Source organism: Halichoeres trimaculatus, unplaced genomic scaffold (assembly GCF_033239565.1).
Source record: "Halichoeres trimaculatus isolate MK-OKI-2021-1 unplaced genomic scaffold, fHalTri1.1 fHalTri1_scaffold_11, whole genome shotgun sequence".
Classification (NCBI taxonomy): domain Eukaryota; kingdom Metazoa; phylum Chordata; class Actinopteri; order Labriformes; family Labridae; genus Halichoeres; species Halichoeres trimaculatus.
The window spans coordinates 35,161,071-35,177,388 of NW_027437189.1; the positions used below are offsets into that span (position 1 = coordinate 35,161,071).

The following is a 16,318-nucleotide window of genomic DNA, read 5'->3' on the forward strand; positions in this document are numbered from 1 at the left end:
GAGCGCTGAGCTGCTGTTACTTTAAAAAGTAAACACACATGCTCCTTCCTCCAAACACCTGGCTCAGCATTAAACAGTGAGAGCAGTCTGCAGCCACATCAGCAGCTTCAGAACATAAGGTGTTTGAAGGAGAGCAGCAGAGACCACTCTACGTACCACCTGACCCCAGGAACCGGTTCCCCTCCCTGACGTGAGGGTGTTTGTCCTCCAGGTGTCTGTCAGGCCAGATCAGGGTCTCAGAAGAGAACACCACCTTGTGTCTGGTCTGTTGGAACTTCTTCAGCAGCTCTTTGGGACCCGAGGAGAAAACCACATCGTAGCTGTGTGGAGCAGGGAGTGAAAATAGACAGACTTTACTGTGCCGTGTGGCTCAGTGTGGCTCAGTGTGGCTCAGTGTGACCCAGTGTGGCTCAGGGGCAAAGTGACATCAAATTAAAGGGTTGAATTTTTAAGATGCCAGCATTCTTTATTTAGGCTTTAGTTACTGGTGTTTGTGTTTACTGGTGCAACAGGCAATACACACTCTGTTTGAATTTCAGAGTGTTTGTGTCAGTGGGTCTCAGACGTTTACTGCAAACCTTTAACTCAACCTGTAAAACCTTAAAGCCTGCGCTGACACACTGACACAACAAGAGAGAGTCTCTCCTTCCAGGGACAGAAAACATTTAGTTTTCCATGAAAAACAGAGACACAGAAAAAAAAAACAGATTCTGGATTTCTGCAGAAAATTATCCACAAAACAGGTTTTTGATAATTACAAATATCTTCCAACATGAAATCCTGCTTACAAAACCTCTGCGTATTTTTTTCCAGTTTTTCTTTTGTCAGGCAGAGGAAAACTTGCAAGTCTCTGCCTCTTCCAGACATCAAAAAGTTTCCCCCATGTTTATGGGCATAGCTGTGTTCCAGATCAGTATCTGAAAAATGTCTGGAGCTTGTGATCACAGCAGACCTTCTCTCAGGTATCAAACCACTAACAGCTCAAAAAGACATTCAACAGGAGATCCAAAGGAGCACAAATAAAAAATAATCTGTGTTCTTTACAGCATGTCTCTGAAATGCTTCATTCCCTTCAGGGATCGTTTTCCTCCTTGGGGGAAAAGGAACAAACTTTCAGACAGTCTGATGAACTTTAACCAACATTAAGGTTAAAATATGCACAAGTGTGTCTCTGCACATACTTGGTAGATAAGTTGGAATGACTTCTGCACACTCAGTCTCATTCTAACACTAAATACAGACTTTGTTAGCAGATACAGAGAGAGCGACTGAACCTGCAGAGACCTGTGAGCCCAACCACACAACAGAAACACTAACAAGAGTGGAAGAGAACAAGGTCCTACAGAGTACATAAAAGGAAACAAGTGCCTGGAGAAGAAATATCTGCTTTCTCTGGAAAAAATTCAGGAAGGACTCCATAGTCTTAACTTAGAGCAGCGTCTCCATCAGGTGTGATTCAAACTCTACCTGTCTATAAAAAGGATGATTTTGTCCTCAGCCTTCATCTCCTCCAGAGCTGCTTTCAGGAGCCGAATCTTCTGTCCTCCTCCTGGAGTCGACATGTAGTCACTTCCTCTCCATTCCTCGCCCTGACCGATGACCTGAACACACAAACTCATCAATTTAGTGAAAATAATACAAAGAAACTCACCTCCAACCTTTACCCTTACCCACAAATATCTGATCTGATTAACTCACTTCAACTAAATATTGAGACTGTGAAGAAAAAAACATCAGAATATTCATATTCCAACACTAATTATTAATTAATTATTAATATTGTTGCTAGGCACCACCCTTCTGTGGCTGCTCATTAAGGCAGCTCTCTATTCCTTGTCTGTTTCTTGTAATCTTTTAATCTCTTTTTCATCATCTTTACATTTCAAGCAGATCATTACTTTGTATGGTTCATTGTTGGTCACGGACACCAAACTGGTTTTGTCTTCAGTGATATTTTTACTACTTTTCTCCTGTGTTTATCTGGAGATCCTACATGTAACCATGGCTGCATTGTTTACATGTGAAATTAGCTGTTAGCAGCCTGTAGCATGTCAATGCTAACTGGTGCAAGGCCACAAGGTGAAGAGAGGGAAGTGCTGGTACTGAGGTGAGAGCTAGGAAGTGACGACATCGACCCGTCCTTCCATCCATTGTTATTGGGAACGTAAGATCTATCAACAAGATGGACAAGCTAGCCGTGCTAACTCAGCAACAGAGGGGATACCAGAAGGCAGAGTAGCATTGTGCTGTTCACAGACATGGCTAACGGAGCTGACATCAGACACCAATGCCACATTGGAGGAGCTTCACCTGCTGTGAGCAGACAGGATCCAGGAGACAGAGACTGAACAGACTGCTGGGGAGGCTCAGTCCTGGACCCTGTGGAGGTGGAGACTGTCTGGACTGGACAATGATGGACAAGCTGTCATCATCTATTTTCTTATGGACACTTTTGCACATTTTTACTTTTGTTTTCTTGATTACTGCCGTAACTCCCGAATTTCCCCTCAGGGATAAATAAAGTATTTTCTTTTCTAGTCTATTCAAATTTATTCTATTGTATTCTAATCAAGTTACAACTAGGGGTGTACCGATCACGATTTTCTGACTGATACCAATCTTTAAAAAGCCTAACCTGCTGTTACTGATTTTTATATTTTTTTATAACTGACAGCCTATACTTTCAATGTTCCAATCTTGTTTTATTGAAAATCATTTAACAATACCTGTGAAACAATAAAATCTTTATTTTCAAACTTCAACAACCTACAAATTGTCCTGAGTTTTGTGTCTAAGAGCAAAAAGGAACAATGGCTGGCTGAGAGACCTCCCCAGAGGTACATATGATCAGTTTCATACATAAGGACAGGACGATCCCCTATCACCGACCACTGATCACCTAAAATTAAGGAAATCTGCACCAATCGATCGGTGCATGTCTAGTTACAATCGTAGACTGTGGCTGAAATAGACAGCGTGGTTCCACCTTTTACCATTGTATGGTTTGATGTCATATCATGTCACGTCATGTCATGTCATGTCACCTTTTTGCACTTTCTATACTCTTTCTTACTTTTGTTTTCTTAAATGCTGCTGTGACTCCTGAATTTCCCCTCGGGGATAAATAAAGTATTTTCTATTCTATTCTATTCTATTCTATTCTATAACACCCCGTCAGAGGTGCCGCCAGAGTCTGTGCAGAGGCTATGAGGGACTCTAAATGGAGCCATGAGATAAGAATAAATATCATTTTTTCTTTGAAGAGTTTAATCTCTTCTTGGCTCTCCCTCCTGATGTATCTTGCTATTCCTAAAAAAACTACACAAGAACGGTTAAAGATGAGATAAACTCTGTTTTTAACCTCTAATATCTAATGAAAAAGAAACTTTTCAGAAAAAGGGAGGACTGGAACACGGTGCAGCCCAATAATATCTTTATATCCCCACAGCAGATGTGGGGATAAGTGGGGAGAAGAGTTTTTGACCTATGCTGCAGCCAGCCACCAGGGGAAGCAGTTTTTGTGGAGACCTCAAATCGAGCTGAGAACCCCAAATTCACACATACAGTGTGTCCATAGCAGCACCCATAGCAGCTGGATACCCAAGATCACAAGTAGGGATGCACCGATATGAAAATTTTAGCCGATACCGATATCTGACATTAATGTTATGCTCTACGATCGATATTTACTGATATCAATATTGGCAAAAAAAAATTAAAAAATTGAGATGATGTGTCAAGGAAGTTCAGAGAGCAAGAGTGGCTTGATCATGAGAAAAGACAACCATGGAGGAGATCAAAGGATGGAGCACCCATAGAGGTGTGTCATATCATACCGTCTATGATGATACGGGTTTTATTTTTTTGACAATATAAATTTGTCATTGCATGATATTTACGGCGCAGAGACACAATGACATCAGATGCTCCCTGCTGTGTACAAAACGACAATGGCCGAAAGCGAAAGTAACAAGGCAGCATCAACTTGGTCCTCACATGAGGATTTAATGCCTCAAAGAGGAGCTACCTCAGTGATGTGGAGGTGGTTTAACTGACCAAAGATCAGACAAGCAGCAAAACACATTAAATGAAAAATGTGCAGGAGAACTATTACCCCAAAGAGTGGCAACACCACAAACATGTTCAACCACCTAAAGCTGAAACACACAGTCGAATACACCCAGGCTATGAAGACATGTGAAGAGGACACAAAAGCCACGTTATCATTAGTGGAGTTTTTTTGCCTACACAACCGACGTGTGGTCAAGCCAAATGCCCTAACCCTACATCAGCATTACCCCTGATTCACACATAAAGTGTGAGCACCACGCAGTGCAGTTCCACAGATTTTGGCCGTGTGCCAATCCATACTGGATGCATCTCTGCAGCGCAGCACAGCGCAGAAGGGTCCACTTTTCTTAGGTAGTTTTGGTGTTTTCCATAGTAAAGAAAACAATATTATTTGGGTCTTGAAAAATCGTTCAAGATGCTCTGAAATTGGCCGTCAGGAGTATCACGTTGCTACAGGAATCCTACCCAGGACAGCGTAGTTTCTTGGTAATCAATTAGTATGTTAAACTCACCTGTTCCTCCCTCAACTTCAACACCTTTAGTCCATGACTCCTCCTTTCTGTTTGTGTTCTTATAGAAAGGGTGTCTTGTGTCGTATAGAATTATGAAGTTTTTCACCTCCAAGATTACCTTTCCTTGTCCAAAAGGTCAGATTTCCTCTGAATTTGACCTGACCATGTGTCTGCGATGTAGTTTTTAAAAACAAGGACGAGATTTATGATCGGGAGCCAGAACATGGAGCTTTATATCGAAATGACTGGATCCTTTGATTGTTTTTGTATCTGATTTCCTGTTTGGTATGATCTTTTCTGCAGAGACTGTAGAGTGCTCGGCAGCATAGCGTGTGGCATAGTGTGTGGCATAGTGTGTGGCATAGTGTGCGGCGTAGTGTGCGGCGTAGTGTGCAGCGTAGTGTGGGGCTTAGTCTGCAGCGTACTGTGTGGCGCAGTGTGCGGCGTAGTGTGTGGTTTTGTGCGCCGCCACGCTCACGCTTTATGTGCGAATCAGGGGTTAGATGATGTCCATTCTTGTTCCAGTCTGTAGTTACCACAGGATGAAGGATAAAAGAGGAAAGCTTTAGTACCACCAAGCCACCATAAGCACAGAGCTCTGCAGCATTTAAAGAGTCACAGTGGAGAGGAACAACTTCCCTTTAACGGACAGAAACCTCAGACAGGACCAGACTCATGTTAGACAGACATCTGAGAGAGAGAGAGAAAGAAGGAGAGAGGGACAGAGAGAGGTCAAAGGTCATAATTTGAGGCATTTGGTTACTATGAGTTTTTATTCCATGGTTTGAAAACTTATCCCATAATTTGACTTTTTCTCTGTTTCATCTTCGGTTGATCATAGTTTTCATGAACTATCCTCAGTGTGACCACAAATCTAATGATTTTTTAAATCAGAATTTGTTTTTTTTCTCTCTCATTTACTGCTTTTCTATCCCGCAGTTTGGCTTTTTTCATGAACTTTACTTTTCGACTTAAAAATGTGTCTTGTTTTGCTTTCTTATTTTTAATGTAATCAAAATTTTGACTTCTTCATCTCAAATGTATGACTGACTTTCTCATCATGTGGACCTTTATCCCAGTATTTTGAGTTTCAATCCTATAACTTCACTTTTTAATCTCACTTATCCAACAACAGTAAGGCTTTCTTTAACATCCTGTCTTCCTCTTCCTTTGTATGTAAGGCTGGCCTTTTCCTAATTTTGACTTTTGATCTCAAATTAGAACTTTTATCTTGTTAACTTGACTTTTAATTTTATTATCGAGTCACCAATTTGAATTTCTTTCCCTCAGGTTTTCCTTTTCTGGCTTCATTTTGAACCTTAAGTCGCATATTTATGGGTTTCTTTCTTGGAATTTCAAAGTCTAATATTTTCAACTTCTTGCTTAAAAACTTATCACTCATGGATGTCAGTTTCTCAGTTTGACTTTCCATCTCATAAATATGAATCTTGTCAATTTTGTCCCGCCCTGTCTTGAATGTTAAACTTTCTTCTGAATGATTTCACCTCTATATCAAATGTCTGACTCCCATCATCCAGGTTTGACCTTTATCTTTTTTCATACATGAGATTTATTAACTCAAAAGGATTGCAGTTTTTTTTCTTACATCCCGGTCCAGTTTTATTCTCCTGGCAGAAATATGTTTCGTCAAGCGATGACTAAAAAGAGAGGTTTCTTAAATTAAGGATGAGACCATTTTGTGGGCTGACAGCAGAGGAACGAGCTGCAGGGATCTTACCTTCACAGTGTAGTTGAAATGTTTAGCCGACCTCATGAATCTCTTGAAGCCGTCTGTCTCTTTGGTTGCTACAGTCAGGACGAGAAGTTTCTCTGTGGGAGAGAAATCAGGGAGGGATTTAAATGGTAACTGGTAAATGGACCAGTACTTACACAGCGCTTCTCTAGTCTCTCAGAGCACTCAAAGCGCTTTACACTGCTAGTCCCATTCACCCATACACACCACATTCACACACTGATGGTGGATTTCCTATGGAAACCATCAGTTTTTGTCTAACACATTCACACCCATCCACACACCACTGACCAAAAGTGGGAGCGATTCAGGGTTTAGTGTCTTGCTCAAGGACACTTCGGCATGTGACAGCAGGAGCTGGAATCAAACCCCCGACCTTCTGATTGAGAGGCGACTACTCTCCCACCATTTAAGGAGATGTGATTCTGTTCATGGAAACTTTTTTTCAGCCCGAAGCATCAAACATCTCACAGACTGGGCGGTTCAGTGTGACAGCTGAGTGATGAATGGTCTGAATGACTGTAACCCTGCAGGCATCAGCCTGAAAAGACTGAGCTTCAGTATAAAACAGACCCAACACAGGCATGAATGAAATTCATCTAGATGTAGAGGTGTGTTTTACACAAGTGTCACTGTACCAAGCATGATGATGGATGAGTGTCTCAACAAAAAAGATTTGACAGTTTGTAAAGATGTTTTGAGACATTTTTCTTATTTCAGGAAACTTGCCAATATTACATTTTTCTTTGCCCATCGGATGTCTGACAATTGACAATTCCGGCATCATTTTTGTCTTTGAATATCTTGAAATTAGATTTTTTTTTTCAGGACTTGTTTGATGAATGTGGCTGAGATGTAATCTAATCAGAAGACAAACACTTTTTTGCATTTCAGTTTTTGTGGCGTAGTTTCAGAATCAAGTCAAACACTGGAAGAACAGGAGTTCTGATAGAGTTTGCTTTTACCATTTGCATGTTTACCGTACCGTAGCACACAGGAAGGTGCTACAGAGTATGACAAACACCGCCCAAAAGATCATCGGACACCCCCTCTCCTAGGGATGGGTACCGAATTAGGTACTTTTATAGGTACCGACCAAATTCTGTCAAAAGTACAGGGTATCTATTCATGTAAAACCAAAAGGTACCATGTCTAGGTACCTAAATGCATCGTTGTGACTGTGAGGGAGTGGAAGAGTAGGTGATTTTCCATGCTGGACACAGCATTGCAAGGTTATATACTGAAGAATAAATTTGTTGATTTGAAATTTTTTTATATTTCATTATTAAACAAATTGATATTTTTTACCACATAAACACAAAAAAGTACCAAAACTTGGTACCGTTGAGTACCGGTACCGATTGCCAGGTACCGGGCATCGGTACGGTATCGTTTCAGATGTGAAAGGTACCCGCCCCTACTCTCCCTCCCTACAGGACCTTAACAGCACCCACTGTCTCAAAGAACCATTTCTTGAACTTAGTCATTCTTGCTTTTGTCACTGTTTTTTTCAGAAAGTCAGAGTCTGCAGTCTTATCTTGAGATGGACAATAGACAATATCTATTTTCCCTTCACGTAGTGCATCATGAATGAAGTGATACTTCACATCAATACTTTTGGCTCTCTGCCTGTTCACAGGGTTCTTACTCAATGCAATGGCTCCTTGATTATTACCATTCATCTTAGTACAGGTGTATATCATATATCATATACTCAGCTTCTCAAGCTGACAGAGCCACTGTGGGCTGTTTCTTGCTAAAACAATAACCTGTTGTGCTGCGTCTGTCTTCCACAGACAAGGCCCAGTCTGAATGGGATTCAGATCCTCTTCACTTTTCTTAAAGCACAGTTCATAGTCCATTGTTCCTTTAAGATACCTTATTAATACATGTTTAGCTGCCTCCAAGTTCTCTGCTCTCGGTTCAACCAGTGTTTGTGATAGTTTGCTAACAACCCAACTAATATCTGGTCTGGTGCATGTCATGGCATAAATCAGACTGCCAACAACCTCACGATACTCACTGGGATTAATAATGATAATGATCTTACTGGTGGTATCTTCACGATTTTTAATGTTTTCTTGTTTTAGTTTGCTTGGTGTTGATCTGGGTTATGTGACATTACAAATTTTTTCAACATCCTTTCAATGTACTTTGTCTGGCTCATCTTGATTTCTCCTTGTTTTTGTTCAAATTGTATTCCTAGGACAGATGATATTTGCCCCAGGTCTTTCATGTTGAACTTACACTTCATAGAACCTTTGAATCTGTTCAACAGGTCAATGTTGCTGGCGGCTATGATCAGGTCATCTGCCCATAAGATGACAATGATAGTTTCATTTTCTGTCTGGTGTCTGTACACAAAATAATCAGATGGATTTCTCACAAAGTCATTTTTCTCTGGATAATAATTCAAGAGTTTGTACCAGTTTCTCCCGGATTGTTTCAAACCATAAAAAGATTTCTTTACCTTATACACAAGTTTTTCCCCAGTGTTTAACTTCACTTCAAAACCTTCTGGTTGTTCTAAGAAGACCTCTTCTTGTAGAGGAGCATGTAAATAAGCTGTTTGCTGTTTTAACATCCATCTGTTGCAGTGGTGGCTGCTGGTCAGTCAAGGAGGGGAAGCTCTTTTTTTCCGGCCTACATCATAAATTGTTTTTTTTATTTAAACTTAAAGAGGACATATCATGCTTGTTTCTCCTTTTTACTATGCCAGACTAGGATGCCTGTAAAGCATTTCTGCCCTCAGTACAAGTCATTTAGTTCCTTCATTGCCCCACAATAGCGTTCTCAATATCCTCATTTTAGGCCATTCTGAAGATCTCGTTGAAACGCTCCGTTTGGAGAATGACCTCCAGTAACCTCGCAACATCACAGCCCTTTGTGCTCTGATTGGTCAGTTCTATCAGAGGGGTGGAGGGGGTAGAGCCAGGGGGCGGTTTTTGCAGCATGGCAGTATTTACAAAATCACCACATTGAATGGAGCAGACCAAGCGAGTTTGCTGTTTGCCAAAACTTCACCGTATGGCATTGATAGCACTAATAAAATGGCAGAGCGTAGGATACGTCCTTTTGTATTGGACCCCGAGTCAGACCCGGACGGTTCTGCAGCTCAAGAGGAAGAAAATCCACCTGGACACAGATCATCTCAGGACGCTTCAGTGTGGTGAGTCAAACCGGTACTGTAACATGTATAGTTTATACGTTTATACTGGGGCCTTGGTGGGTGTATCCCTCGATGGCGGTTGTGTGACTAACTGACATCACAGAGGAGGAGCTGCTTTATCAGATTACTCCAGTAAAAAGAAAGGATCCTCGTGTCGTCACGGAGGTCAAAATTTGGGGCTGGAACAGAGGTCATATTAGCTGTAGGAGCAAATGTTTCATGGTAGTCTATCCCTTTGCCTGATTGTATCCTTTTGCAACATATCTAGCTTTGGGGACTTTTACATTTTCTGCATTTTCTTTGACGGCATAAACCCACTTTCCTCCTACTGTATTTCTGCCTTCTGGTACTGTTGTTAGTTCAAACTTGTCATTTTCTTTGAGTGAGTTGATCTCATCTACCGTGGCGTGGAGAAAGAAAAGAGTCAAAATAAACAAAATATGAGTATCTCTTTACAACATTCAACACTTTTCCTATACACACAAAATTAAAGTATATCCCTTTAGCTGCTAATATCAGACATAAAAACATGAATTATCACTCTCTATTGTTTCTTATGAAAATGACATTTTCACACTAAAAGCTACATTTTAAATCATATTTATCTTGAAATGAAATTATTTATAAATTTATTTTTATAAATCAATGTGCAGCTTTAATCCCGACGATAACAACGCTAATTAGCATTCCGCTAACCAAAACACAACTCAATAAAGTCCCACTACATGGAGAAATGTACTGAACCTTAACCTTACAATGGACATAACGTGACACAAGAATAATTTAAAAAAACTTTTGCCCTTATCAGCCAAGAACAATAACCTTTACACTCTTTACATCCTTAGACGTGCTCCTCTTGTAAACACATTTTTCACTCTGCCGGCATGGTAACATGAAACATCCAAAACAGAAAAACGGATGTTGTGGCCTGCAGGCGAGTGGCCCTTCAAAATAAAAGTCTTGTTCCCCTTTTCTTCTCCCCTTCTAAAATAACCAAATAAACAACCTAATTTCTACCAAATATTCCCAAATAAAAAATAGATGAATGGATACCTTCATAAGGTCATTTACCGGCTTCACTGTAGGTCTGTGTAACTCCACACACAGCTCTGTTACCATAGTGGGTTAGGTTTTCACTTTTACAGTCTGATGTGTAACCTTCCAAGTATTTTGGGACTTTTTTCGTTCTCTCTATGGATAACCCTGACTTTCACCATCCTTTCTGTCCTCATCTGTGCTTCGTTGCCATTCAGAAAACCCTGTATCATTTGTTTTTGCACCACCCCCATTTTCACATTTGACCTGTGTGTCTGTGTTTTTTATGTCCTGTGGCACGTCATCATGGTTTTCACTGACAGATGTTCTCTTTTCAGTTCTAGGATATCTGAGTCGCATTAATTTGTTTGTGTCGGTTGTTCAACACAGTTCTTTTTGATAAACTTCACCAGTCTGTGTTTTGATACTTTTTCACACCTGGGATCCAGCTTCTTTTGGTCATTTTTATATGTGTAACAGTTTGATCCAAATACCCACAACTTTGAGAATTTTGGTTTTCTCTTTGTCATTATGCAGTATGTGAGCTGCATGTTGCACAGCATAAGGCCACAACATCTTTGGTTACTTTTTCTTGAATAACATGCCCCTTCCTATTTCAAAGAGGGTTCTCCACTGTCTTTCTGCTGTCCTGTTTTGGTGTGGGGGATATGGTGATGACCTCTCAGGTCTTATACCTTGGTTTTTTTAAGAGAGATTGAAATGCACTGCTCATGAACTCAGTTCCATTGTCTGATCTGATGCATTTTATGTTACCAAACGGTGCAATGTCAGCAAGAAACTTTTCTGTTGCTAAAGTTGTGTCATGAATGTAGTTTTATCTGCCTATTTTATCTGTTTAAATAAAAATAAGCCTCCATTTTAGCTGATAGTCTCTCATCTCTGTAAAACCAAACACTTTAACATGTTGACCCAGTTTACGATAAACGAAGCGATCCTGTTACAACTTCTTGTTCTGCCAAAGCCCTGATTCTTTATGCTGCTTTGCTTCAGGCTGCACAGACATCCAGAACATTCCTCAGGGAGTCTACCATGGAAACTGCTTCTAATATCCGCCGAACCTCTGTGTCTTTTTATTTCTAGAAAAAAAAATCAACTTAAAAATACTTGCAGCTGATTTATGACACAGCTGACCACAGGGGAGACAGGGATGGAAAGTGAGGGTGACAGGGTAGAAAATACTCTTACCTCTTCATGTCTTTGTATCAAGAATGTTTGCAAGAAAGCAATGTCTGAGCATGACCAGAGTGTCAAATATCCAAATAAAAGTGCCTTTAAGTGCACTATATGCTACATGCATGTTAGTGTTATTGTTTAACAGCTGGTAAAAGCACAGCTACTCTTACTTTGTACTGCCCATTTTTCACATGTGTGTTTCTAATGATTGCTTGAGTTTTGTTCAGTCAGGTAGATTGAGTTACAATGTTGTTGAAATAAGCACCCAAGCAATAAATCAGAGCTTTAATAATCACACTTTTCATCTACCTCCCCCTAACTAGACTCATGAAGACATATCAAGTCTCATTTTCTCCTCCTAAATCACATTTACTCTCAATCTTTACACTCCACTCTGAGCCAACCCCCACATGAGCTGTAACTCCTTTAAATGTATTATAAAACACGTATTAGATTTCATATATGTGAGTGTGATGATGTATAAATGAGTATGGCTCTGACAGCCGTCCACGTCAGCGGCATTGAGGTCTTGCACAGCACAGAGCCGCCTGCTGCTTCCTCTCTGCAGAGAGAAGCGAACTGGGTGTAAAACCCCGAAGATTCAGTCCTTACTCAGCTGTTTCAAACACAACACCTCACACCAACTTTAAGTTCTGTGTTCAACTGCCTCAGTTTAATGTAAAGTTTAACTCGGCAGGCTTACATTTCCACATGAGTGACGCGTGTATCAACAAATCTCAGCTTTTCTGTTACCCACGCACACTGAGCAGCAGCTGTGGGTTTATTTACTGCAAACTCTGCTGGAATGTTCCTCTGGTACAGCCTGACCCCCAGACAGGCTCTCACTCAGCCAGGGAGTCTCCCAGAGCCCGAACCAGAGCTACACACTACATGTAACGCCATTAATTCTCCAACATGTGGAAACGGGACCGGGTCCGGGGTCAGAGCCAGGCTGCAGACACAAACCTGGTCCCGGGGAGGCTTACCTTCTTTGATCCGCTGCTCCGCGCAGAGCGTCGGGGAGAAAAGTTCCCATAGTGAAACACTGGAGAAGAAAAGAAAGGCCCAGAGCCGCATTTTAGAAAGTTGGAATCCTCCAGAAAGTCCGAGGAAGACTGAGCTGAGAGGACACTGAGGGCGGGAGCAGGAGGGGAACTTTACAGGAGTGTTTGCTCTACTGCACCCCCTCCTCTACTGTGTGTGTGTGTGTGTGTGTGTGTGTTTGTGTGTGTGTGTGTGTGTGTGTGTGTGTGTGTGTGTGTGTGTGTGTGTGTGTGTGTGTGTGTGTGTTCCGTGGACATGAAAACCTGCACGTAGCCTCAACTCCCCCTCAACACGCACAAACCTGCTTGTGGTTGCCACTAAACCATCATTATTTATACGAATAAACTGGAATCTGTTGAATTCAGATCCACATTTTCACTTCACACAGAGCAGCCGCCCAAGCGTGATGTATTCACTGCTCTTAAACGACTTTATATCTGCTTTGTTATTCATCTGTTTAAATACTGGACAATGTTATTTTGTGCGCACAAGATGACTACTTTGGGCTGGAACTTGTTACCACAATATATAGAAGAGACGGTATGGTTGTAACCAAGGTTATAAATAATAGTTTTGGATTTGTCATTATAGTTTAGTTTTAGTTAGTTTTGACATTTTATTTTCTATTACAGTTTAGTTCTAATTAGTTTCAGAGCGGGCATTCTAGTTCCAGTTCATCACTATGATGGTGCCGTACAGCACTGACAACTGCCTAAAACTGTCTTAAAATTGGTTGGGAAAATGTGTCGGATTAATTTAAATCCTAAAGACTGTTAATATTGTCAGAAACTATAACTAAGGACATTTTGTCTTTAATTTTAGTTAGTTTTAGTTAGTTTTGTGAACACAAGATACAGTTTTAGTTTTCTTGTTGTTTTTGTTTTCTTTTCTAGTTTTTATTTGAGTTAACTGCAATGTGTTTTAAATTTCAGTTTTCGTTTTTAGTTTTGTTTTAGTGAGCGATTATAACCTTGGTTGTAGCACTGTTCGCTTCAGCACCTCCAACTCACTGATTTTTTCACTCAGAGTTACTAGCAAATGCAAAGTACCCACATTGTTTACTACAAATGGTGCCAATTCAAACCTCTGCAAGAATAATTCTTAACCTCAAACTATGCCTTCCTTGGGGCAAAGTCTGTAATTCACCGTTTCCCCTCCATTCCCCCAATGTTTTTATTTCATATCTATTATGAAAAGGCACTGGGCACACCAGCAGCTCCTAGGTCCTCCCACTTTCCTGTATTCCCGTCACTGTGTGTTCCTATATGTTTTGGATGGGATGTAACTAAAATGTAATTTCCCCTCAGCTATCAATAAAGTATTCAGATTCTGACTCTGATATCACAGACCTGACCAGGTGATGTCAAATCCATTTGTTACCACCTACTCCACTACCGGGCTAGGTTGTAACACATGCAGGGGTAAGTTGTAACTGACAAAAAAAGCAAAGAGAGATCATGCCCTCTCTCCCTCTCCCTCTCTCTCTCTCTCTCAGATCCTAGTACTGTTTAACTTTAGGGTGTGATTTGTTTTTTTTTAATAACTAACTCTGCATTCTTTTATTCTGCTCTGTTTTATTTCATCTTGTGCTTTTTAGGTTGCCCATTTTAACATCTGGCCGAGGACTACAGATGAAAATTAGCCTTTTGGCTAACTCTGGCATATTTACTGTAATGTCCATTAATATGCATTGTCCCTGTAAGTCAAATAAATTAAATTAAATTGAATAAAATAAAATAAAATAAAATAAAATTAAAAATTAAAGGAGGTTTCCTGAAATAGAACAATTCAACAATGTCTCTCTCTGTGACTGACCATAACTCACTTTCTGTTAGACTCAAGAGTTCATCCTTAACAGTATGTATGCTCCAACACTATAGTGTAGCTGTGTAAAGAACACAATGGCCCTCGTTGATCAATCGTGCGTACGCCTGAAAAATGGGTGTACGCTCCTTTCCACGCACAGATCAGCATTTATCATTCTGAACGTGGGCGTCGGGTACGCTCAATTCCCAGCCAACATTTGTTGTCTGTTGTCCGGTCTCTTGTAAGGGGGCTCTCTCTCTCTCTCGGCTGTTGTCATCCTCAGTGAGAATGAATGTTGTAATCATCCAGGTAAATATGAAACATGTTTGAAAATTATCGGGGCGGCTCCGAAAAATCTGTGAGATGATCGTGAAGCTAAAGATTCATCTGTGACCGCTCACACTAGAAGATAATCTTGGCCGAACGTGGGGGCGTTCATTTATGAGGGAAATGTTCCAGCTACACTCAGTAAAACTGTGCATGTGTTCTAGTCACTTCACGGCCGACTGCTTTTCCAACTTTGGACAGTCCAACAGAGGGCTAGAGAATAGACTGGTCCTGAATCCAGGCGCATTACCAATCATCCACCAACAAACCTCGGAGCTTGGAAATGTGAGTATTTTAAATGCTGTGTGCTGTGGCGCCGCTCTCAGTGACGCTGAAGAACGGGGCGGTATCAGCGGTGGCTCATTTACATATGAAGGCCACGCCCACTAAATCAGAGCGTTCTGAACAGAGGGGCTATGAGAGCCTGGAAACAATGCTGCTGTGCTTGATTTATTGGCTTTTTGGACCAAAACATGTTACTACCATTTCATGAAGACATCAATGATCCATATTAAACTGCAGAAAAGGAGCAGAATATGGGACCTTCAAGAGTGCTTTTGATTTTTTTTTTCCTTATCACAATTAGGGCTTCAGCATGTTTTGAGTTCATGGGATAGAAGAGTTTCTAAAAGGACAAGTCACTTAAGTTACTTAAAGAGAGGTGGGTACCCATCACTCTCTGCCAGGACATCTCTTTATCAGGAATTGGTAAGGAGACATTACATTTGTAGTGATGTGATGAGTAAAAAATGTAATTAAAAAATGAATGAACCATGTGCTGAAATCCAGATAATTGCATAATTATTGCAGAGATTATTGTGTCACATTCCGTCACATTGAATGAAGCGTATTCAAAATGTATTATGGCCACTGTCCACTGCCTCCTCAGTTATTTGACAAATTTCTGATTTCTTACAAAATCATTGTGTTTTGGCTCAAGCTTGTGAATAAAAACATGAAATCAGTTTGAAGCTCCTGTCTCCTGCTCATAAAAGGTGAAGAAAAGAAAAACCTTTGAAAAACAAAGAGTCAGTTAAAACACTTTACGATCCTGGTCTGATTTCTTGTTTTTATGACAGGTGCTCTTATACTTTTGTTAAGCTCTGTTTGTATTCCTACGACAGTAGATACTTTATGTATGTATGTATGTAAGGTTACATTTTTGTGTGGTTTAAATTCACTGCAGTTAAAGGACTACACACGCCTGTAGAGGAGAATCAGCACTGAACCATCATTTCTAATTCCAGGCTTTCATGTTGTTCAGCAGCTAGCTATGACTGGGCTGTTTTCTTTTTACATATTGTTGTGGAAGTCTACCAACTAAGGAAAATGGGATTTAACACTAAGCCTTTGAATAAAATGTTGTAATGAATTTTAGGCACCATAACTGGTTGGATCTCAGTGATG

At 40.6% G+C, this 16,318-nt stretch overlaps 1 protein-coding gene across 2 annotated transcripts in view; it reads right to left on the reverse strand.

The window, feature by feature from the left end:
* plod1a (procollagen-lysine, 2-oxoglutarate 5-dioxygenase 1a) overlaps window positions 1-12,927 on the reverse strand; it is a 30,555-nt gene extending 17,628 nt beyond the window's left edge. Inside the window, exons 1-4 of one of the 2 annotated variants that reach the window (XM_074681535.1) lie at window positions 12,721-12,927; window positions 6,322-6,413; window positions 1,468-1,601; window positions 157-320 (exon numbers count right to left, since the gene is read on the reverse strand). In XM_074681535.1, coding sequence (XP_074537636.1) covers window positions 157-320; window positions 1,468-1,601; window positions 6,322-6,413; window positions 12,721-12,811 — 481 coding nt within the window. In that variant the 5' untranslated portion in view covers window positions 12,812-12,927. The remainder of the gene's footprint in view (window positions 1-156; window positions 321-1,467; window positions 1,602-6,321; window positions 6,414-12,720) is intronic. The other variant, XM_074681536.1, reaches the window with a different exon arrangement.
* Window positions 12,928-16,318: the final 3,391 nt, after the last annotated feature.